The 24,442-nt window shown below is 31.3% G+C and overlaps 2 protein-coding genes across 2 annotated transcripts; both read right to left on the bottom strand.

The window, feature by feature from the left end:
- Window positions 1–1,320: 1,320 nt before the first annotated feature.
- Window positions 1,321–4,674, bottom strand: Phum_PHUM433130 (uncharacterized protein; the record flags this gene model as incomplete). Its single annotated transcript, XM_002429388.1, has 4 exons — window positions 1,321–2,181; window positions 2,258–2,486; window positions 2,587–2,825; window positions 4,507–4,674. The coding sequence occupies 4 exons, from the start codon at window positions 4,672–4,674 to the stop codon at window positions 1,321–1,323; spliced, it is 1,497 nt and encodes a 498-aa protein (XP_002429433.1).
- Window positions 4,675–11,960: 7,286 nt separating this feature from the next.
- Phum_PHUM433120 (uncharacterized protein) lies at window positions 11,961–24,133 on the bottom strand (the record flags this gene model as incomplete). The annotated part of the gene is made up of 13 exons (XM_002429387.1): window positions 11,961–12,720; window positions 12,900–13,048; window positions 13,131–13,235; window positions 13,331–13,457; window positions 13,530–13,694; window positions 13,787–13,913; window positions 16,627–16,682; window positions 17,941–18,083; window positions 18,184–18,313; window positions 18,403–18,526; window positions 18,617–18,890; window positions 19,504–19,593; window positions 23,633–24,133. The coding sequence occupies 13 exons, from the start codon at window positions 24,131–24,133 to the stop codon at window positions 11,961–11,963; spliced, it is 2,751 nt and encodes a 916-aa protein (XP_002429432.1).
- Window positions 24,134–24,442: the final 309 nt, after the last annotated feature.

Below are 24,442 nucleotides of genomic sequence, written 5' to 3'. Positions count from 1 at the left end.
TCGAGGCTCTTTACTCGATCATTCAAACGCACGACTGCAAATAGTATTAATAATCACAATAATAATAGTAATAATAATAATAACAACAATAACAAAAATCCATTTAAACATATGGATAATAATTACACGTGATAATTTTTTTCATTTCACACATCCCTCACGTGTAGCTATTCGCAAGCATAATTAATAACAATAATAATAATAATAATAAATAAAACGTAATATCAATATATATTATTGTATAAAAAAATCATCATCATTATTATTATTATTATTATAAATATTGTCATTTACAACCCTTTGGTGCGAGATTTCGGTGAAAAAATGACTTTGAGACTTTTCGCAAAAAAAAAAAAAAATTTAATTCATTATTATTATTATTATTATTATTATTATTAATATTAATAGTATTATTACTATCATTATTATTAATCATTGACATGATCGATAGATAACGTATAATCGATAACTGATAAGATAAATCAATATCATATTTATTTATTTATCAAATATTCCATGAAAAGTTTGTAGAGAACAAAATTTAAAAAAAAAAAAAAAATGGCGGGGAAATAACGTGACGTCAAATTTTTTTTCTTTATTATTATTATTATTATTATTATTATTATTATTATTATTATTTAAAATAGCTATACCAACATAACAAATCGAAAAACAAAAAATTAATTTATTAATTAGTTCAGTCTCGTTAATGATTGATTGATTGATTAATTAATTAAATGGGTATTAATATCACACATGACGTCACGTAACGTTTTTTTTTGGAGAGAGGGGGAGGGCCCTTCCCTCCCTTCCCTCCTCCTCCTCCTCCTTTTAGAACCTCCCCACAATTAAAAGTTTGAAATTTTTGGGGGGGAGGAGGGGAGAGACGACGAGAGAGAGAGAGAAAAAGAGTCTTGTCTCGTTGGCAGCTTTGAAATAAAAAAAAGAGCATCATTCATTACAAATACGAATAATATCAATAATAATAATAATAATAATAATTTAATAAGTTTTTATGTACATAATTTATGTATATATATATATATATATATATATATATATATATATATATATATATATATTATTAATATGAGTATGAATTTTCATTTGTTATGCTTTCATTTTTTATATATAAAAAAAAAATTTGACGATCTCAAAATAAAAAAATCAAAATGGCTACAAATTCGCTCACGTCATTTTTCACCTTCTTGGTTTTGTTTTGTTTGTTTGTTTTTGCCGAAAAGCAAAAAAAGGAAAAACTTAAATAATTATATATAAATAATAATAATAATAATAATAATAAACGCACAAATAGAAAGTTTAACCCACATCAGGAAAGAACCCAGGAACTGCAAAAGTAGCAATCTGAGGAGTTGGCCATCGTTTGGCTCCTTGCACGGCTGCCGTCTCCAGAGGGAAAGCTTGCTCCCAAGATCTTTTCACACCCAGTACACCCATTGGAGTTAATTGCGGAGTCATTTGAGGGAAAACGACGGAGGAGGGAGTCGGAACGGATGGGAAACCGGGTTTTGGAAACATCGGATTTGCAACGACTCGGGGAGGAACGTTCGGATGAAAGAAATAAACGCTAGGATGAGATGGAGTCGAATAAGGAGAATACACGTCGGATTGCGTCGGTATCGTTTCCGGTTCCGCACCTTTCGGTTTTACCAAAGTTTCTCCCGCGTTCGTTATGTTTCCGGGAGAGGGTTTGAACGACTCGTCGGACGACGTCCACGGATAATTATTTGACGTTATGGGATAAAGACCTTTCGGATGTGGATGTTTGTTTATGAAAGAAGCCGCCGCGGCTGCGGCCGCGGCCGCCGACAGTTGCTGAGGGTGTTGCAATCCGAAGGGATTAAATAAAAAAGGATTCGCTTGTACGAAAGGCATGAGAGACACGGGAGACGGTTCGTAGTAAGAAAGGAGAGTAGAAGAAAGTGGCACACCCATCCCTGGAATGTTGTTTTCAATACCTGGATTGATGACGGGTGTTGCTTTGGGTGACACGTGACCGCTCGTTAAAAACGCGTTCATGTCGTCGCCGCTACATTGAAATACTTCAACGTATCTTTGCTTTTTACCAAAATTCATGTATCTATGATGACAATGATTCGCCGCTTGACTCGCCGAGACTTCGGAATCCATTTGTATGAAAGCTTCACCACTGGGCTGACCCTAAAGGTACCAAACAAAAATCGAATGAGCCCTACTAACATCTTGAATTCTTTTCGAATTGATAAATTTTACTCACGTGAACATTGTAAACCATGTGAACACCTTGGAGAACGATATTGTTGGCATTATCACCTAAAAAATCTAATATGTGTTCGACTTGAGCTTCGTAGGGCAAACCTCTCAACCTAATGCAATCTTTTTTAGTGCCAGACGTGATAACGTGTTGCGGTACGGCCGCCGGAGGTATGGGAGCAACTAACGGTAACTGTACAGCAGGTACTCTGGGCTTGGACTCTTGAGCTTTTCTTAAAACCTAAAACTTTATGAGTTAGCCCGAGCAAAAAAAAAAAAAAAGTTTATCTTCCCCCTTGTCCCCCCCGGGGAATAATTTCAATTAAAACAAACATATAGATATCATTTCGACTAACTTGTTCGACTTCCGCCGGCGTGCTACGAAACAATTCAATGTATCTGGTACCTATGAGTTCTTTGTGCTTGCTGAGAGCTGCTATGGCTTCGGATTCGTGTATGAATTGAACGAATGCATCTCCGGTGGATCTTCCGTCGGGTTTTTTAACGAACAATATCCCATTTTCACCGTCGAATATATCGCAAGATTGTTCGCCTTCTCTAAAGAAATCTATCTGAAAATAAGACAGAATTGTATCAAAAATTATAAAACAAAACAAAACAAACAAGAACAATATGAGAAATTCGATCGGTAACAAACGATTGGACAACCGTTAATAGAACAACAACATGTTTATCCTATAAATAGATATAAGGTCAAATTTTAAATGACGTATTGTTAATTATTATTATTATTATTATTTAATAATGAGCCCACAAAAATCGTTCTCTCTCTCTCTCTCTCACTCACTCTGTCTCTCTTTCTCCCCAATCACATAAATATATAAAATATTATTTAAAAAAAAAAAATTTGACGCGTTGTCGTCCTTGATTAATAATAATAATAATAACAAAAACAACAACAACAACAACTATCATCTACCTCCACGACGTTTATTTATTTTCAATAAGAAATTTAAATCTCATATTTAAACGTGGCACCTCCTCCACACACGCGCACACGCACACGCACGCACCCCCTACCCCTACCCTTCCCCGTCGTGACATCCTTTAACCTTACTTTTAAGGGTATATCGCGCCGGATTTTTTTTTTTTTTTTTTTTTGGGTATTTAACCTTAATAATTACCCGTTCGAGTGTTTGTTGTTGTTGTTTGTATTCGATTTCAGTTTGGTATTTTTTTTTTTTTTTTTTTTGTATTAATAAGGTTTAAACCTTAAATTGTTGTTTTTTTTTTTTTTTTGGTTGCAAAAAAAAACAAAGTTATATTTGTTGTGTACATGTACCTTGTTTTCTCTCTCTCTCTCTCTCTCTCTCCCCCGATTAGGAACCGTTTCGAATTACTCATTGGTAAATAAATAAATAGAAGGACGAAATTTAAATTTGATTTCGATAAAAAAAAACCGTTAAAACCTGAAATCGACCAACCGACAGGATTTGATTTTTTTTTTAAATTACCATTCGATGAATAAATTTTGTTGCTGTCGTTCGTTAATCGATTGTTGTTGTTGTTTGTTTGTTTGTTTGTTTGTTTACCTTCGCGAAAACAATCTTTCCAATTTTTTTCGTATTTGTTGTTTTCAAAAAAAAAAAAAAATCAATTAATAATCGATAAATCTCATCGGTGGGGAAAAATATGAAAATTAACGAGAGAATGAGTTAAACATAACGCGGCGGGATTTTTTTACGATGCGAATAACAAACGAACGAACGAACGCGCTGTAAAAAATCTCAACTTAAGATGATAAGGCTTATCTGCTTCGAGAGTGAGAGAGAGAGAGAGAGATTTTGGTCAAGGGCGCTAATTATTAACGACGAAATTTTCCTTCCCCCTCCCCTCTCTCGGGTTCCCATAATTTTTCCCCCGTGTCTCCCCGAAAATGTGCAATACAGGTAGAATTCGATACTCGCGGAAAACAAAATTTTTCGATTTCCCCGCCCGCACTCCGCCCCCTCGGAAAAATCGCAACACACTTTCTGCTGACCGGCGATCGATAATTACATAATAAGTAAATGTACGTATCGATCGATGGATCGATCGATCGATCGATTGATTGATTGACTGATTGATTGACTGACACGATGTTTCTATTTTTTTAAACGATGACCGTTTTTTACCCTCGAACGAACCGAACCGACGCAGCAATTTTACTTCTTCGCACCCTGACGACGGGTATCGTTTCGATATATCGATGAATCGATATATCGATCGATGTATCGATTTAATACGACTTACCACTTGTTTGGATGAGCATTCGTAGGGGAGTCCTCTCATTCTAATAATGATTCCTCTCTTGTTGAGAAATTGTTGAGCTTCGTTTGTGAGTACGAAATCATCTCTTTGATTTCTAATCAAAATCTGTTGTATTCTATCTGTCATGGCGGCGGCGGCGGCGATTTTCATTTGATATTTCTTATAACTATTATTATTATTATTATTACTATTACTATTGATTTCGGAAAGTTTTTTTTTTTTTTCTCTCTCTTCCTACTCTTCCTCGTCGTTTTCTCTTTTTTTTTATCTTTCCATCTGTAACCGAAAAAAAAAAAAAAAAAAAAAAAAATGTAATCGCGGTAACTTTTATATATACATATGCACATATTTACAAGTAGAGGAAAAAATTATTATTATTATTATTATTTCTATTGTGATAATGATGATGATGATGATGATGATGATGATGATTATAATAAAATAATTTTTGTTATAGTGAATCGAATCGAATCCGATTTTTTTAAACTTTTCTCGCGTTATTTATGTTGAGTTCTTCGTAAGAAACATAACCTTTGACCTATTTTTATCTCGTGGGTTTTTATAATTTAAAAAAAAAAAAAAGAAAATCACGACGACGCATTTTGAAATCGGGGAGAGGGGGGAGGGGGAAATCGAAAGTGTGAAATCCGGCGGGGTGTTTTATGCTTACCTTATGAAAAATTACTTATATGAAAATTAACACAAATTTTAAATTAAAAAAAAATTGAAAAAATTCACGAGACATAACACAACACAAAACCGTTAAAAAAAAAAAAAAAATAATAATAATAATATATATATACGGATTTAAAATTTAAAAAAAAAAATTAACCTTAATTTAAGGTTCTTATTATTATTATTATTCTTGTTCACTCTACTACCGCACGTTTCCTACTATATTATTATTCAGGTGCGTTTAATAAGTATTTTTTTTTTCCACATTCGATGTCATGCCTGATTTCAACTTTTTTTTTTTTTTTTTTATACTTTTTCCTAACACGTCAGCGATAATGATTCGAAACGATTTGCTGTTCTAGGAAATTTTTATTTTAACAAATTTTTTTTTTTTTTTTTAAGTCGTCGTCGAAGAAAGTAAGGGAAAAAAAAAAATTAATATTTTTGTAGCTTTTGTTATTTTTTTTAAAAATATTAATAAATACTTAATCAGCACCGTAATAATAATAATAATAATAATAATAATAATAATTTCGATTATTAAATAATCGAATCGAAACGATTTTTAAAAATATGGGTAGGAATGAATAAGAATTTTTTTTATTTAATACACGGCAGCCATTTTGAAACGGTCAACAGCGTATAAACACTTACACACACATATTTCTCACATTTCTTTTTTATTAATAATAATAGTTTTAACGTACCTGTTTATTTATTTATTTATTTATTTATTATATTTATTCATTTTTATTTTATTAAAAGAAAATTCCGCACTTTTTCATATATATTTGTAATTATTTGTCAGCCATTGCATTAACACACACACACACAGACGCGCGCGCGAGTCTACCGATTGTTATAATAAATGAAATTTTTTTTTTTCTCTCTTTCTCTCTCTCTCTCTCTCTCTTTCATCAGATTAAAACCGAAAAAAAAAAAAAAATTGTTTAATTTTACCGACGCGATAAGAAAGCTGAGACTGGACGAAAGCAAAAGAGAACTTGTTTGAAAAAGACCTTTTTCAACAATTTTTTTGTGTGTAAAGCTGCGTTTACACCGCGTTATAAACGACGCTTGAAACTAAAAAAAAAAAAAAAAAAAAATTTTAACGAACTTTTTTAATTTTTTCTCTCTCTCTCTCTCTCTCTCTCACTCTGTATAGCTTTATCAATGTTGAGCGCACTAGTCGTGACGTAATTGAAAATAGTCATACGTTTTTATATAAAGATGGCGTCGATTTTCAAGCGATCTGATTGGTCGATCGACGCAAGGCGGTTTTCGGTTTTATAATTTCTAGAAAAAAATGGAAAAAACGCTTTTTCTCGTATAATCTCGCGATTGAGATTTCGCATACTTTTTTTTCGGTTTTTTGGCTGTAGCGTGTGTAAATGATTGAAATGTGATTCGTTTTTAGTTTATAATTAATATTTATTAATGCGAAATTAATAATATCGATGGTAAAACTATTATATTTATGTATTTATTTGTTAAAAAAGAAAAAATTGTGTCTTGTGGTAATGAAGTAACCTGTGTACTGGGTAAAAAATGAAAATGTCATAATGTAATTATTTCATTTTTTGCGTGAGTTTTACATCTTGAAATATTGTTATGGTATTTATTAATCAAATGTTGACAATCAACGATTAAATTTTTAACTAAAATACCTTTTTTTTTTTGTTCTTTCTTTCAGTTTATATATATATATATATATATATTTACTTGGCATTGACATGAGAGAGAGAATGCAGCAAAAAGCAAATAATAAACAGGAAGAATAATTATAACAAGATCAACAACAACAACAACAACTATGTTTAGGCTAAATACCTTTTTAATAATTTTACTCGAAAACATTTTATATGGATTTATAATAAGGTACATTAAGGTTTATTTCAATATACTTTACACTATTATACATACTATATGTTGCATGTAAGTATTCATGCATATGTTTTATAATGTGTTGAGAAAGAACTTCTTAATTGATTCCTTTTCTTTTCTAGGTTTACCTTTTGAGGGGAACAATAACGTTGAAGGATATGTTGGATTTGGATGGATTGATTTGAAAGTGGGGAATACATACGATGATGATTGCATGCAAATGGAGTCGGTTTTGTTCTTTCAAATGAATTAATTTATTGATTTTATTGACAAGGAAGATGATCGATCGATGAATACAATCAATACAATTTTTTAAGAAAATCTGACTTGGTGAGTTCGGTGTAAACTACATTAAATCCTTATCTCTCTGTCGTAGAATGATAAGAATATTGGTTGGTTACTATTGGCAGCTAAAAAGTTATTAATACGTGTGGTGCATTATTAACTTTTGTTTTTATTTATTTATTTTTATTGCCTTTTTGCGTCCTTGACTATCTTTTTCTCTCTTTTTTTTCTCTTTCCCCCCCCCTCTCTCTCTCTCTCTCTCTCTCATTTGTGTGTTTTCATATATGCAACTGAACTGCAATTTTTTTTTAAGATTAGTAGACCTCTTCGTTCTATCATTATCTCTTAATTGCTAATTTTTTTTCTTCTTTTTTTTTTTTTTTTTCCTCTTTTTCTTCTTATACTAATTATTTTTTTGTCATGATGCACTTCGACATTTGTTATGTTTATATGTAATTTTAGGCCATTTGCATAGTGCAAAACATGTAATAACGAAGAAAAATATCATTAAAACAAACAAAAAAATTTTACTTTTTTTTTTTTTTTTTTAGAGTGAAGAAAGAAATCACGTTGAGAAAGGATGTTTGTTTGTTTAAAATAAACAGAAAGAAAGAAAAGAATAGAAAGGAAAGAGCAAACGAATGCTAAACAATAAAGAAGACAAACGACGAACAAACAGAGGACATGTCATCGTTCTATAGAACGACTTGCTCAGGCTTATTTCAAGTTTAAACACCCTTTGAAACATACAAACGCGTGGTTGTTGTTAATAAAAAGCCAATGGCATGAAAAATTGCAAAGTCAAACGAGCAAACGAACGAACGAACGAACGGAAAAAGGCGTTCGCGAAGAACTTTAAACCCGACTATGAACAAAAAAAAAAAAAAAAAAGAAAAGAAAATGATGGAAAGGAAGTTTTTATTAAGACCCGAGGTGCTGACGGTGTTGATTATTTAGGTATGATTTTTTTTTTTTTTTTTCAAGGTCGCGCCAGACAAAATATCACATTTCACAGTCGTTTTATAATGGCAACGCAAGCATTTTATTTCAAAATTTTTTTTTTTTTTTTCTTTTTTGTTTTTTTTTTTTTTTTTCCATTTCTTTCAATCGAACACCATCAATGGTGTGGTGGTGGTGGTGGTAGTGGCGGTGGTGGTAATAATAATGGTAATGGTAGTGTCGTGGTGTCGTCAACCGTTTTATTCGACCGACGGCGGCCATCTTGAAATTTTAAATCGCATTATAATTTAAACGCGACGGTTGTTATTGTTTTCCGCGCGAAACTAATGACATCTATCGATAAAATTAATAAATTATTACGCGGTCATTAAATTCTCATTTAAAAAAAAAAATCATTTTATTTTATTTATTTATTTATTTATTTTTTTTTTTAAACAAAAAAAAAAATGATAATTAATTTTTGTTTTGACAACAACGAAAAAGAAAAGAAAAACAAATTTTTTTAAAAATTATCATTATTATTATTATTATTATTAATATGTACAAATATATTAAACCTTACATCGTTTAAACAAAAAAAAAATACACATAAATTTAATTAACAGTATTTTCTTCTCTAGTTTTCTTTTTTTTTTTTTTCTTTTTTTTTTCATTTTTTTTTATCATTATTATTATTATTATATTTTTTTTTTACTATTATTTTTTTTCTGTAGAAAAATAATTTTATTTATTTATTTATTTATTTTTTGTAAATAGTTTATTTATTTATATTTTTTGTTTAACTACACCACACACATTGTAATAAACTAGTAAGAAGAAAAAAAAAACAATAATGTATATATATATATATATATATATATATATTTAAACAAAAGGAAAAATATTTTAAATATTTAAATTGCGTTTCGAAGCGTTTAAATAATTGTTTTTTCGTGTGTGTGTGTGTGTGCGCGCGCGTGCGCGCGTGTTTAAATATATATATATATATATTTCATACGTAAATACAATGATAACGATAAGGGGAGGAAAAAAAATATATATATATTTAAAAAATTATCATTATTATCAAGTGGAGGAAAAATGTCGCACTCGGAGGGGAAACATGGAAGAGGAAAGAAAAGGAAAGGAAAGGAAAGGAATGAAAAGGAAGAAAAGGAAAGAAAGGAAAGGAAAGGATTCTGCAAACGACAACGAACAAACAAGAATAACAAAAAAATTAAAAATAATAATAATAACAACTTTTTGTTACTTTCGGTCATTCGATAAATATTACGCGTTGTATATATATAATTGTTATTATTATTATTATTATTACTATCATCATCATTATTTCACTTTTTAAGTGATAAAAAAATTGCTAAAAAAAAAAATGAACGTTCGAAGAGAGTTTGGCACTTTGAAAAAAAAAAAAAAAAAAAAAAAATCACAAATCTACTGCCACGAACTGCACACCCTCTTCCAATTGTCATTATTGCTTTTTTTTTAATATTTAATTTAATTAATTTAATTATTATTATTATTAATAATAATATTATTGTCGTCGTGTTTGTAGTTACGAGGTAACGATTGGATTTTGTTTTTAAAAAATAATTGTAACGAGAAATTATTTAGTAGGGGGAAAATGGATGGGGGAGGGGAAAGGGGAAGGGGGAAAAGGGGGAGGAAAAAGCGCGGGAATATTTTTTTAAAAAGAAAATGGCAAACGAAGCCGACGTTTTTCATTAATTCGATTCAATTAAATTAAAAAAAAAAAAAAATTAAATTATTTCTTCTTTTTTTTTTTAAGTTCTTCGTGAATCAATCTCGACGTCGTTTGCTGTAAATAAAAAAAAAAAAAAAAAAAAAAATTAATTAATATCGATTTAGGAACACTTGAATTAATTATTATTATTATTATTATTATTATTATTATTATTATTATGAATAAAATAGCAGAAGCTTTATTTATTATGTCTGATCGTGTGTGTATATATGTGTGTGTGTGTGTGTGATGATTCTGTAATGAAAAAATGACCGTTAAAAAAATAATTGTTTTTTTTTTTTTTTTTGTATTATTTTTCCAGAGAGTGCTTCCAGGCACTTTTTACTCCATTTTACTCCATTTTTTTTTTTTTTTTTTTGGAAAGAAAGAAAAGACAGAATCGAGAAGAATAATAATAATAATTATTAACTTTTTTTTTTGTTTTGTTTCAGATCCAAGCAAGCAAAAAGAAAATTAAATTCGTCGAATGATACAACGCATATATTATTGTTACGAGGCGATGACGTCATAACGTCAAAAAAACGTTCGCACGTGAAAATCCGCGAGTGACGCGGTAAAAAAAAAAGGCGCGGAAATTTAAAAACGCCTTTTGCCGATCCGTTTACGTTCGTAACGGTTTTTTATATTTTTCAATTCATCGTGCGAACGCTCTTAAGAAAAGACAGATTTGGAAGAAAAGAAAATAATAAAAAAAAAACAACCAAAAAGAAAAAGAAAAGGAGAAAAAACGAAACAGAGAGAGAGACAGATGATATATGAAGAAAAATTCTGAAAAATAAAAATATTAAATAATCATAATAATAATAATAATAATGATGTTGTGAGTGATGATGAGACAATAAGGAAAACGATGAGGATGATGACGTATTACGTGGTGGTACGTTCAGAAATTTATTTTTTTTTTCACTTTTCAAAAAAAAATTTTTTTTTTTTTTAATTTCGTTCGCAGGCATTTTAAAAAGCGATTTTTTTTTTTTTTTAATTTTTTGTCGTGTGAATGAGAAAAATTAGAAAAATTTGGCGGCGGACAGATTGAAAAATCGAAGAAGAAAGTTTCGATTTTTTTTTTTTTTTGTTAAAATAATAATCGAATATCTTCGATTAGCCACAAAAGAATTAAATTTGTTTTCTGAAATCTTTCTTACCGAAAAAAAATTATTCTCTCAACAGTTTCCGGTTTTATATATATATATAAATTTTTTTTTATATAATTTTTTTAATTTTAAATATTTTTTTTTTGTTTTTTTAATTATAAGATATAGATTTTTATTTATCGGTTTCCCAAGGAGGGGATGTGAGCGTGGAGGCAAAAATTGTAAGAAAAAGAAAATGGAAACGGTGATGGGAAAATTCGTCATTTCCGGTCGAAACCCAACGGATGGAAAAATAATAAGTCGTCGTGTGTGTTTGTCGAATGAGAAGAAAGAAAAAAAAAAAAAAAAGGAAATTATGTCAAAATAATATTTGATCGGCCTCGTGAAAAAAAAAAAAAAAAAAATTCAAATATGGCGGTCGAGTTGTTGAGCAACGTAACGAATTCGAGGATAACGTGGTGTCGGATTTAAATTTTTTTTTTATAAAAATTATTGAAATTCATAAATTGTAAAAAAAAATTTTTTTTTTTTTTTACAAAATCGTAAATATTTAATGCATGTATGGCAGAGTTCATTTCAGGTATGAAAAAAAAAAAAAAAAAAAAAAAAAAAGAAAAGTCAGTCGTCGCGATTCGTCTTGTTTCACAATAATCGAATCCGTATTTCGAAATTTTTTACTGTTCGTGTTTGTGACGTCAAAAAAAAAAAAAAAAAAAAGATGACTAGAAAAGTCAAGCGTAGGAATGGGGAGACGAACGACAGCAAAAAAAAAAAAATTATTTCCCGTAATAAACTGAACCGAATTGTCCGAAATTATTCGAATTGTAATTATTGTAATTATTGTAATTATTATTATTATTATTATTATTATTATTATTGTAGTTGTTGTAATTGTTGTAGTAGTTGTTGTTGTTGTTATTATTATTATTACTGACATAAGTATTTTTAACACGTTTTCGCGAATCGAAATCGCTAAAATCGTACGGGGATTTGGTTGTTGTTTTCCTATTGAAAAAAGGTGCGTCGAATGGATTTTTTGTCGTTTGTTTGTTTGCGTAGTAATAATTGTTGTTATTGTTGTAGTTGTTGTTGTTGTTGTAGTTGTTGTATTTGGGTGTAGTGTTTTTTTGATACTGTGGCGGTGAATAATAAGGGGAAGATGTACGGAAAAAATCGTTAAATATATCTCTCGCGTTCGCGGTTGTTTTCGGGGTGCTACTGTAGGGATTGGGTTTCGGTTTCGAATATGTCGTCGGAGTGTAATAAGAATTGGGTTTGTTTTTGGGTGTCGAAGAATATGTCGAACTGTAATAGGGATTACTATTAGGTTTGGATTTGGGTGGCGTAGAAGAATACGTCGGAGTGTAGTAAGGATTGGGTTTGGATTTGGGTGGCGTGGAAGAATACGTCGGAGTGTAGTAAGGATTGGGTTTGGGTTTGGGTGGAGAAGGGGGTCGATAGGTAGAGGTATAATATGGATTTGGTGGTGAGCTGATTGGTGGTTTTTTTTGTGTGCTGTAGTTGTTTGGAAAAATCCTGTTAAAAAAAAAAATAAATAATTACTATTATTATCATTAATATTATTATCATTGTCATTTGAATCGAACTCGGATTCGTAATATGGACGTTCAATGTTTTTTTTTTTTGTTGCAGATTTTAAATTTTAACATAACGGGAGACGTATTCGAAGAAGAAGAAGAAGAACCTAAACTTACCTCTGAGTTGATGAGTTTGGGTAGGCTACTATCGGCCTTGGTTGAGTTGCAAAATTTTCACTATCGTCTCTTCTGTAATACTGAGGGTTTTGACTATAGTCAGGTATTATGTTTTCGTGTTCGGCCACGCATCTTCCGTTTATGCAATACTGGAATAAAAATCAAAAAAGGGATTAATTCGTTAACGTGGAAACCTTGATGGGAGCACGAAGAATGTATCAATCAATCTACTTGTCCGTCGCCGCACGGAGAACCTTCCGCTGCTGGTCTGTATGCCACGCAGTAACCCGAACCGGAATCGAAGCAAAAGAGTTGAGAACAAACTCTGTCGTCTTTCTGTAATTTACAAAAAAATGAAGAAATGAGAGGGCGTGAGAAAAGGGAGGAGAAAAAAGGCGGGAAGGGGGGGGGGTCAAATGGAAGATACTCACGAAACAAGCACTCGTTCCTCTGTCTTTTCGACATTGCGCGTCCAAAGATAAAAGTTTTCCAGGAAGAACTCTCGGAAGGCTTTCGTCTTCGTGAGGAGAATTAAATAGGCAAGTTGCCGTGTCACCGCTGGAAAATTATTATTATTATTATTAATGAATGTATTCATTTGTTTTAATAATAATTTTTTTATTTATTTACTTTAGGAAATGATGAAAACTGGCAACGCTGCAACTGGACCACTTGAATCCTTTTTCCGTGTGACGAAGATCGCTCATTATGAAACCATCTTCCCACCGGCATTTTTCAGCTCCGGGACCTCCGAGGTAACTTGGTGGTGGGGAACCGTCGTGTACGGCGCCCAACCTTTAAAAATTTTTTATTTTTTTAATTTTTAATCGATATCGATCGATCGATTTATTTATTCGATTTTATTCGTTTCGCGATCGATTACTTACAAGTGACCGACTTCGTGTGCGGCTACGATTATACCCGAAAATCCCCCCGTGTCTTCTATGATGGCGACGCTGTTGACTTTTTCTAACCTTTTGTTGACGACGCAAGCACCACCGACGTAGGCGAAACCTAATGACACGATCAATCCATCATTTTGATTTATTTACACCCCCCCCCCCTTTTTTTTTAATTCATTTTAATATATTCTTTTCCTACCTTCCATTTTCTTTTCTTTTTTTTTTCTTTTTTTTAAATTCTTATTACGACCCTGACCGTATTAACACACAGGAATGATTAAACAATTTCGATATTTAAACGTAACATTGAAAGAGACTAGCTTTTAATTAATATTACAAAAAAAAAAAAAAACTATTAAGTTCGATTTCGAACGCCGCCATTTTGTGTTTTGTACAAATACGCCGTTCATTATTCATTTTTCATTTTATTTTTTCGTGGAGGGAGGGGGTAGGGGAGGGAAGGGGAGGGGGAAAATAAGAACAAGCGTAATAACTTATTACACGAGTTATTTATTTATTTATTTTTTACGTTAATTAATTATAAGATCACGGAAAAATTAAAAATGGCAACGATTCGTAAGCTTATTAATACGAGGAGAAGAAGAAGAAGAAGAAGAAGAAAAAAAAATATGTAAAAATTAAGCCGATTAATTTTTTTTTTTTTTTTTTTTCTTACTGTTTACACGATGATGAACGTAATAATAATAATAATAATAATAATAATAATAATAATGATAAAACTTGTGCAATAAAAAAAGAAAAACGCTGAGTTACCATTATTATTATTATTTTTTTAAAATTAAGTTAACGAAAATTTTCGACGGACGAAAAGCCATCGCGATGGTTTTTTTTTTTTTAATCATAAACGGAAACGGAAACGGAAAACGTTATTGTGTTTTCCCTTGTTGCATTTTTTACCGGGGTTGCTATCGTTGTCGTCGTCGTCGACGACGTCGACTTGTTTCCAAGCAACTTTTTCTTTAAAAAAAGTCACAGTAATAAAAATAATTTGATTAATCGTCCCGTAAAAAAAAAAAAAAAAAAAAAAAAAAAAAACTCAAAACGCGTACATAAAGGAATAATGCGTGCGTTAGTTAGTGCGTATAAAATTACTATATTAAAACAAGAGTGACAATTAACAACAAAATGGCGGCGTAGCGAATCGTTATTATTATTATTATTATTATTATATTACCGTCCATTACGAGTTAAAAACGTGTTTTTTTATTTTTTATTTATTTTTATTTTTTTCTCTCGGAAAATTTTTTTTATTACTCCGGTTAAAAAAAAAAAAAATTTAAATTAAACGCATTAATAATAATAATAAATTATTAACGATTCGCCGGTCGGTCGGTCGGTAATAAAAAAAAAAAAGAAAAAAAATTTTTGGAAGGCGAGGGGAGGGGGGGGGAAATTTGAAAATATATAATAAACGATTATAGATAGTATTGACGATGATGAGAGCAAAAGCAAACAAATAAAAAGGAAAATGAAAATCGTGCGATTAATAATAATAATAATAATAATGAGTTAACCGGTAACCGAATAAAAATTTAGTCGTTAATAAAAAAAAATTAGTCTTAAGGCAAAGCGACATTGAAAAAAGCATGCGAAATAATTTTTGGAAAACTTACCATTGAAACAACGAGACTTATCATACAAAAAGCGAGAGAAAAGTTACAAGAATATATGTGCTCGGACAATATGGCGGCTAAAACCAACAAAAAAAACAGAAAAAGTGACGGAACTAAGTAAAAGAATGTCGAAAGAAAGGAAAAAGAAAGAAAAAAAGGAAAGATGATGGGAAGAGAAAAAAAAATCATCGTAGACGAAGGAGGTTGATGAATTCTTTGAAATCAAAGAAAAACCATGGAGAAAGAGAAAGAGAGAGAGAGAGAGAGAAGAATTTCCGTTAAAAATTTAAATTCGTTTTCTTAAAAAAAAAAAAAAGAAGAAGAAGAAAGAGTTTAATGCCGTTATTTATTATTATTATTATTATTATAGATTTCCGATACGATCGCCATTTAAAAAAAAGAAAAAAAAAACGTGTCATTAACGTTACTTAATTTTTTTTTTTTTTTTTTTTTTTTTTTATCAACGAGCGCGCATATGAATAATTTAAAAGAGAGAGAGAGAGAGAAAAAAAAAATACATTTTTTTTTTTGTGACCTTTCAACTATTGTCGATAAAAAATAACGTTTGTCCCCGACATAATTTTTTTTTTTTTTACATATTACTATAAATTATCGTAAAAAAAAAAAAAAATAGTAATAATAATAATAATAATAAACATAAAATGTAGATTTTCGTACCGTGATTCATTATCTTCTGACACGTTTATTTTAAAATTAATCAAAGGCGATTTCGGAGTCTTCATGAATAATAAACCGAATCGATTTATAATGTGGGAACGACATTGGAAAAAAAAAAACACAACCGGAAACGCGGTGAAAATTATACTTTTGTGAAAAAAAGTTTCGAAGATGCAAAAAAAAAAAACATATACATGTTTTGCGTGGCAAAGCGTGACGGTAAAATGGGTGACGTGGTAATAGAAAAAAAATTTTGCATCGGTGCGTGATGACAAAAGAGAAAGAAAAGAAAAGAAAAGAAAAAAAAAGAAGAAGAAAAACAAGATGAAAACCCATATTTGTGGATATATAAGAAAAATTAACGTGGCAATAAATGGGTGCGTCGATGTACACGTATAAGCAAACGACGTGTGCAGAGAACAGCGAAAGAAGTTCTAGAAAGATCGGCGAGCGTGTGTTTGTGTGTGTGTGCGCGCGCGGGTGTTTTTCGTACCCGTTTAAAGGAAAACTCACCTGCTGTGCCTCGGTTGCACGCGTCATTTGCGAATTGTCTTCTACACATATCTAATCTGTAATAATGAGATACTCATTAGTGTTGACTTGAAACAAAACAAACAAACAAACAAACGAACAAACGAAAACAAAACAAATTTCGATTTTTTTCCATCCATTCTTCGACAAAATATTCTTCGCCGTCGCTACCGTCGTCGTCAACAAACTCCAAAAACAAAACGATATAACCGGATAGGGGTAAAAGGGGAAGTTAAGGTATCGGGGAAGGGAGGGAGGAAGGAAGGAAGGGAGGGGGTTAAACTCAATCATCTCGCTTTCGATTGTTAACCGCATACCTTAAATTTTGTTTAATATTCCAAAAAAAAAAAAAACCAAATCACCTAAAAAAAAAAAAAATCGCCATCGCACTATGTACATAAATAATAATAATAATTATTATTATTATTATTTAATTAAAAAAGTTAATAGATTATGGTTAGGTTCGAATCCCCTTAAAATAATAATGGTAATAATAATAATAATAATCCGACATCCGTTTTTAACAAGAAGACGTTTTTATACGACGTACCAGCGGTTCCCTTTGTGCACCTTCCACCTTTTCTTCTTCTACACATGTCGTACCTAAATCGAACGGAATAATAAAAAAATTTAAAAAAACAATAATAATAATAATAATAATAAGGAACGGAACGTGTGAACGCAACAGGACGAATAAAACGAGACGAAAGTGATTTCCATAGAGAAAAAAAAAAAAATTCGTATCGTGTTCTCGTTAAATGTACGCGTCGCGTTTTTTTTTTTCTTCTTGTAATTACGTAACGTTAATTACTCTATGATATCTATAATTGTAACCTCGTAACTTTTGCATAAAAAATGACTGTCAACGTCGTCGACGTCGACGTCGTCGTCGTCGTCATCGTCGCCATCATTATCGTCCCATTTAAAACTGTCAAATTCGTATAAAAAAATTAACAAACGCAAAAAAGTGATGGTAAAAAAAAGAAAAAAAAATCGTTACGTGTTCGATTTGCGTTTAATTAAACGGATAAATTACCGTACATAATTAATTATCATTATCATCATCATCATTTATGTATGTATGTATGCATTTAAATGCAAATGGCGCGCGCGATCGGTTTAAATTAGCTGTAATAAAATTTTTTTTTTATTTACTATGCTGCACTCTTATCCGTAATGTAGAAGAATTGACATTTTGTCTTTGAGTATTAAAAAAATTTTCAAATCGCAATTTCTACTGCTGTATCATCGATATATCGATATATCGATCGATCTATCGATTAGGTTTAGACTTACTTTGTTATGGCGACTGCAATGTCGTAAACGGGCAGTCTTCGCTCCCTGAATAAATATTTTCCCATGTCTGTGAGTGCGGCTGCCGAATCAATGGCGTCTCTTCCGACTCTGTTTCTTTCTAAATATGGTGTCGCGTCGCGTCCCTTTTTTTTTTCCCCCAAAAACAGGAAATAAGTTTTTTTTAAAGAAAATTTATAAAGGAACGGGATAGGGTTCCAGAAAAAAAAGAAAAAGAAAACTTACTCTGGAAATGATGATTCCAGCAATGCTTATCCTTATTTTTGGACCTTTGAGAAGTTTATACCTAAGATCGACTCCGTTCCAAAATGATACGAAATATCGTTTTATTTGAACGTTGTCACCTCCGTGCAACCTTTTTTTCGAAAAACAGAAGAAAAAAAAAGATGGCGGAATATAAAATATCGAAAAGGAGGGGGGAGGGGGAAGTTTTGTCGTACTCACCGATATCCATCGTAATCCACAATGACTAGAATTTCTGGAAAAATAACGTAGGGTGCTTCTCTTTTACCACGTATGCCACGTTTCTTTCTCGATTTCGTTGCCAAACTATCCGGCTCCATGAAAGCTGAAACGGGGGGAAAAGTTGTTTTTTTTTTCGTTTTTCTTTGGGGGAAAAAATGGGGGGAACGGGGGTGATGGGGACTGGGAAATTTACCATAATCGCTGTATTCGTCCTCTTCGGTTGTTTTCGATCTTTTGTAAACGATGTGTTGATGATATTTTTCATCGTTTACTCCGCGTCTCCTCCTCCTTCGTTTCCGTCTCCTCTTTTCCGAATCTTTAATTTTTTTCCCACCGTCTACTCCCACGTCATTTTCAAAATCTTCGTTTTCCGCATCCAAAAACATTTCGTCATCGTTGGGGGAAACAAATTGACGAACGGATGAGGGTACGGGTTTCACGACTAAATCGTGTCCGATCGTACCTTCCTGTTAATAATAATAATAATAATAATAATAATAATAATAATAATAATAATTAATAGAGTTGACAAATTTATTATTAAAATAAAATTATTGGCATACGTCAAACTGGAAACATTAATAAAGTTGGCAAGAAAACGATGAGAGTCTAGTTTGAAAAAAAAAAAAAAAAAAAAAAAAGTCGCGTTAAAAATCCTTGAAAAGGTTTTTTTTTTTTTTTTTAATATTGGTAACCTCTCTCTCTCTCTCTCTCTCTCTCTCTAACCTGTTTTTAGACTCATCATCAAACGGAACCGGGATTTGCAAAAAAGGAGAAAATATAAACCGGGAGAAAATCTTGATCACCTTAAACTATTTTTTATCCCGTTTCAATAAAAAAAAAATTTTTTTTTTTTTTCAAGGTTGGCGGTCTTGTCAGAAGGAATCCCGACCCGAAGTGTTGTTGTTATTATGATGATGGATACTTGCTTGCTTGCTTGCATAGGGTCCCCAAAGGAGGAGGGGAAGAAAAAAAAAAGGGATAGTCAATCTTGACCCCAAAGCGATAGACGTGCACTCATATCGATAGACATAAAAAAAAAAAAAAAAAAAAATCAAGGCTGGAACAAATAATACTTACGACGAGGAGTCCGCCATCTTGATCGGTATGAACGAGTAAAGCCGCTTGATTTTTTTCATCCTGATACAATTCACCGATTTCTTCTTTTTCCTGTTGGGAAGAAGGAAAAAAAAAAAAAATTAACAGAATGTCTTTCTTTTTTATTTCCAGGCATTACTTTTTTGTTTCGGTAGCCCAAACCGACTGGAAAAGTTTTTTGTTTGTTAATCGCCTACTCGCGTCCCTGGAATCAACGGAGGGCAGGAATATATATTTATATACGGGAAGAAGGAAAACGAGTCGAGGAACAAGTAACCTTCGTTCTCGATCTGAACCTGACCTGCAAATCCTGATTTTGATAATAATTCGAGATATTTATCATTTCGTAAAAGTTATGGAAAAACAAAATACCTGTATATGTTTAAGGTGAGTGAAAAAAAAAAAAAAATTATTTTACGAACAAATTTACCTTCCGAACCGCGATTTAATGGGCGTGAGTGCGTGTGCGTAAGTGCGCGCACGCGTGCACACGCACGCATAGGTAGACCCACGGATAGATAATTATCTCGTTCGTTATTCGAATTAAGGACCTAATAGATGATAATGACTGGAATTTCGTTTGATTCCTTGACTAGGGGAGGAGATGGGGGAGGGGAAGGAGAGGTTAAAAAACAAAATGGCGACATTAAAATAATAATAATAATAATAATAATAATGTGAAAGGCTAAAAATTAAAAGTTTAAATAACGTCCGTGATTGACTACTGTGCAATGTCAGGTCGTGAAAACCTTAAGGAAATTTTTTTATAATAATAATTATTTCAGGTACGAAACTAACTAATGGGGGGGGATAAAGGACAAATTATTAATTCCACGACTATTTTTTTTTTTAAACGATTAATTAATTATTTTATTGTAGGCGTTCGCCTAAAAAATTTGTTTTCGTTTTTGTTCTCACGACAAAAAAAAAAGTGGCAAAAGAATTTTTAAATAATAATTTATTTTTATTATTTAACGTGTAAAAAATTTAAAAAAAGAGAATAATTAACGACGTCGTTATTTTTTGCGTATAAGGGAAAGTTTAATTTAAAAAAAAAAAAAGTCGTGGAATTAGGGAAATGTCGTTGGTGATGACGAATCAATAACGATTTACGTAAAATTTTAAATTTTTTTTTAAATGATGACGAATTTATAAAAAATAATAATAATATTAATAATGATGATGATGATGATGATGATGATGAGGACAAAGTAATTTGGTGATAGGTTGGATTAACGTAAAAGTTTACGTCATTTTCCAAAAAAAAAAAAAAAAAAAAAAAATGGCTGCCCTCCGTGACTCCCTTACCGGGAAACATTAAAAAACTTTTAGCCTGTTATTATTATCATTATTATTCAAAAACTATTATTAATGATTCGAATTTTTTACATTTATCATAACAACAATGTTATTTTTTATATTGATAATATTAATAATAATAATAATAAGAAATGGGTTTCCAGTTTCGGTCAAAGTATCGATCGTGGTTGGTAGTAGTAGTAGCAGTACTCGGACAATTTCCAAATCGTGGGAGTACCCTACTTAATTTTTCATTCACGCGTGAAAAAGGAAACTCGATTAATTATTGTTCGTAATTTCGTAATTTTTATTTATTTATTTATTTATTTATTTATCACTAAACGCTCCGACGACGACGACAACAACAACAACAACCACAACAATAACGATAACGATAACGACAAACGGAAAATTTTTCGCGGAGTAACGAATCGAATCGAAATGAATAGAATCGGAAAGAAAGATTTTCCGCGAATGGTAATAATTTAAATTTTACCGCCATTTGAAAAAAATATATCGATGTATCGATATATCGATCGGTCGTGATTGAATAAGCCGATAACTAATCACCAAGTTTCTTATCACTCAATTCCAATCGCGAATTTATTTATTTATTGAATTATTATTATCGATATATATATATACAAATTTTTACGATTTTATTAAGTTGATAATAATAATAATAATAAAACGGTAATAAATCATTCGGGAAGAGAAGGGGTGAGGGGGAAGAAGGTGGAAAAAACAAAATGGCGGCATCGAGTAAGAAAAAACCGTTTTTTTAAGATACTGATGGATATTTTTAAACGTGGATTTTTTGATTTATTAGTTATTAAAAAGGGGCTCACGATACTTTTTTTTGTTTGTTATTTGTTTGTTTGTTATTGATTTAACAACAAACAACAACCGGAACGTTAAAATTTAAGCGCGGTTTTCTGAATAAAGAAAAAAAAAGGAAAACGTTAACGAAATGATAATTTCCGGTTCCGGCGTTTCGCGACCGCATTAAAATCTTTTAAAAACGTGTCAGGAGTATCTGTCGTCACAAATTAGTTTAAACATAATAAGTAGTATGAGGAAAACGAAAATTCTCACTCGAACACGTGTACACACGTGAGAAAATTTTGTTAAACGAAATAATAATAATAATAATGATAATAACTTCGCGGAGAGATGGTTGGGGAGACATGCGAAAAACATTTTCATAAGTTTTTTTTATACATTTTACCATTTCAGGTTTCGTTCTCACAATAAAATAAAAAATTATTATTATTATTATTATTATTACTGCCACTTTAATTAGGAAAAAAAGAGAGAGAGAGAGATAGAAACGTCGTCAGGTGTTGAATGATTTTTTTTTTTTTTTTAAAAAAAAAAAAAAAAAAAACTTTGACGACGTGCAAAAATGCCAAGGTGGTCAAGTTTTTTGATGCCACCGCCGCATACGAGATGCCATGTCGAACATTATTTCTGTGGGATCCGCTTTTCTTCTTCTACGTCTTCTGCATCCACGTTCGAAATTCGTAACACGCCTCAAATAGATTATCATTATTATTATTATTATTTTTTTTTTTGCAATTGCGTAAATTCGTCAATTCGATAAATAAATAAATAAATAAATGAAAAATTATTTAACGTCAATAAAGGCGTGTCAGTAGAAATAAAAAAAAAATTGTCATTTTTTTTTTTTTTTTTTTTTTTTACGGTATTAAATGTCACGAACGATAAATCACGTAATCGCGTAAAATTTTAACGCGTTTTCAGGTTCGGAAAATTTCTTTTTTTTTCTCTCTCACTCTCTCTCTCTCTCCTTCCCCGACATTAAAAAAAAAAAAACACGATGAAAATTTTTTTTTTTTCTCGACGGGTTAATTAAATTAATTAATTATCCGAACTCGGAAAATGACGTAGGATTATTAATTAAAAAAAAAACAAAATGTCGGCAAAGAAATAAATACGCCGCGTAATTTTTTTTTATATTAAAATAATTAAAATTAATCGTTATGTATCTCGCGATGATTAAACGACAGAAAAACGTGGCAGGAAAATAAAAACCGTTGAAAAAACTCGTCGTGGACGTTGTTGTTGTTGTTATTGTTGTTATTGTTTCATCCATCCGCGAGAGGGGGGGTGGGTATAAAATTTGACGACGACGATGACGTAATCAAATAAACAAAAAAGACTCTGACCTTGATTTACACGTAATAATTAATAATAATAAAATGACGACGCCATTTTGTTTTTTTTTCGGACAAAAGCTCAATCGCATGAAATTAATTTAAAATAATCAATAATCAATCGTTTTGTCTTTTGTTCCACAAAAAGAAAAAGAAAAAAAAAACTAAAGAATCATTTCGAACAAAAAAAAAAAAAACAAAAATGGCGTCGACGTAACGAAAGTAATAATAATAATAATAATAATAAACCATTGTTATTAGGTATACTAAATAATAAAGGAGGAATTTGTTATTAACCTAATAACCTGTTACGGGTAACTTTTTTTTTTTTTTTTTACATAAGTTTACATAACGTTATTAATAAATAAATTTTTTTTTATTTATTTATCGAAAAAATAATAATGATAATAATGATAATAATAATCACGTCAACCCTGAATGCTATTAAAAATTCCGTGACGGTTGCGGCCATTTTTTTTTTTTTAACATTTAACAAATGGATTTATTAATAATTGAATAATAATGATAAAACGTGTCAATAGCATTGATTTTTTTTTTTTTTTTTGTGAAGCGTAACCGTGAACTCGTATATGTATGTATGTTTGTGTGTTTGTTGTTTGTTGTTTGTTACTCACCTGGGGCAATTCTCTGTATTCGATTCCGTGAACGTTTGACGCGTTGCTAAGAGTTTCCCACATTCTTATCCCTTTTCCAAACAATCCGGATATTTTTTTCAATTTCAATTCCAAATCTTTACCGAAAGCCGATAATTTCATGACTTTATCGTGTTTATTATTATTATTATCATCATCGTCGCCGTCGGTTTCTTCTATTTCGTCCAAATTGTCCGGTCTCCTCCTGAATTTTTCAAGTGGGTCGTAAGGGGGTTGCTGATCGGTGTTTGTATTTCTTGACGTGTCACTCAACCCGGACCATATGTCACTTATGTTTTTATTAGAATCACTATTCGTTGTGAAATTGTCACGTTTTTGAATGATGCTCAAATTTGGCGGTCCTATGTTGTCTTCTTTGTAAGACGTGTATGGGGTTGCCGCGTGAACGGTCACGACTTCGTATTCCGGCACCAAATCGTGGCGGTCGACGTGGAAAACTCTTTGAAGTTCTTCCGACGACATGTGCTGATGAAGTTTCTGTAAATTAGAGAAAAAAATGAAAAATTTTTATCCAGGCCAACTTTTCCAGTAAGGATGTTTAACATAAGCCGAGAACTTAACCTAAATCAACATAGGAACCACCACGGGACTTGGCTAACTTGACCCCAAGTGCCAATGACAGTTAAATGAGAAAGGAAATGGTAGAAAAAAAACTATGAGGTCGGTCGGTTCCGACTATTTACACGACAGACAGACGAAAGCAAAAAAAAAAAAATTTCTAGAATTTTCTTTCTAGTAACAAAATGTCGACGATTACGTAAACTCTTTAGC

This window comes from Pediculus humanus, genomic scaffold, assembly GCF_000006295.1.
Source record: "Pediculus humanus corporis 1103172108202 genomic scaffold, whole genome shotgun sequence".
Taxonomy (NCBI): domain Eukaryota; kingdom Metazoa; phylum Arthropoda; class Insecta; order Psocodea; family Pediculidae; genus Pediculus; species Pediculus humanus.
This window is presented reverse-complemented; position numbering and strand designations above follow the sequence as displayed.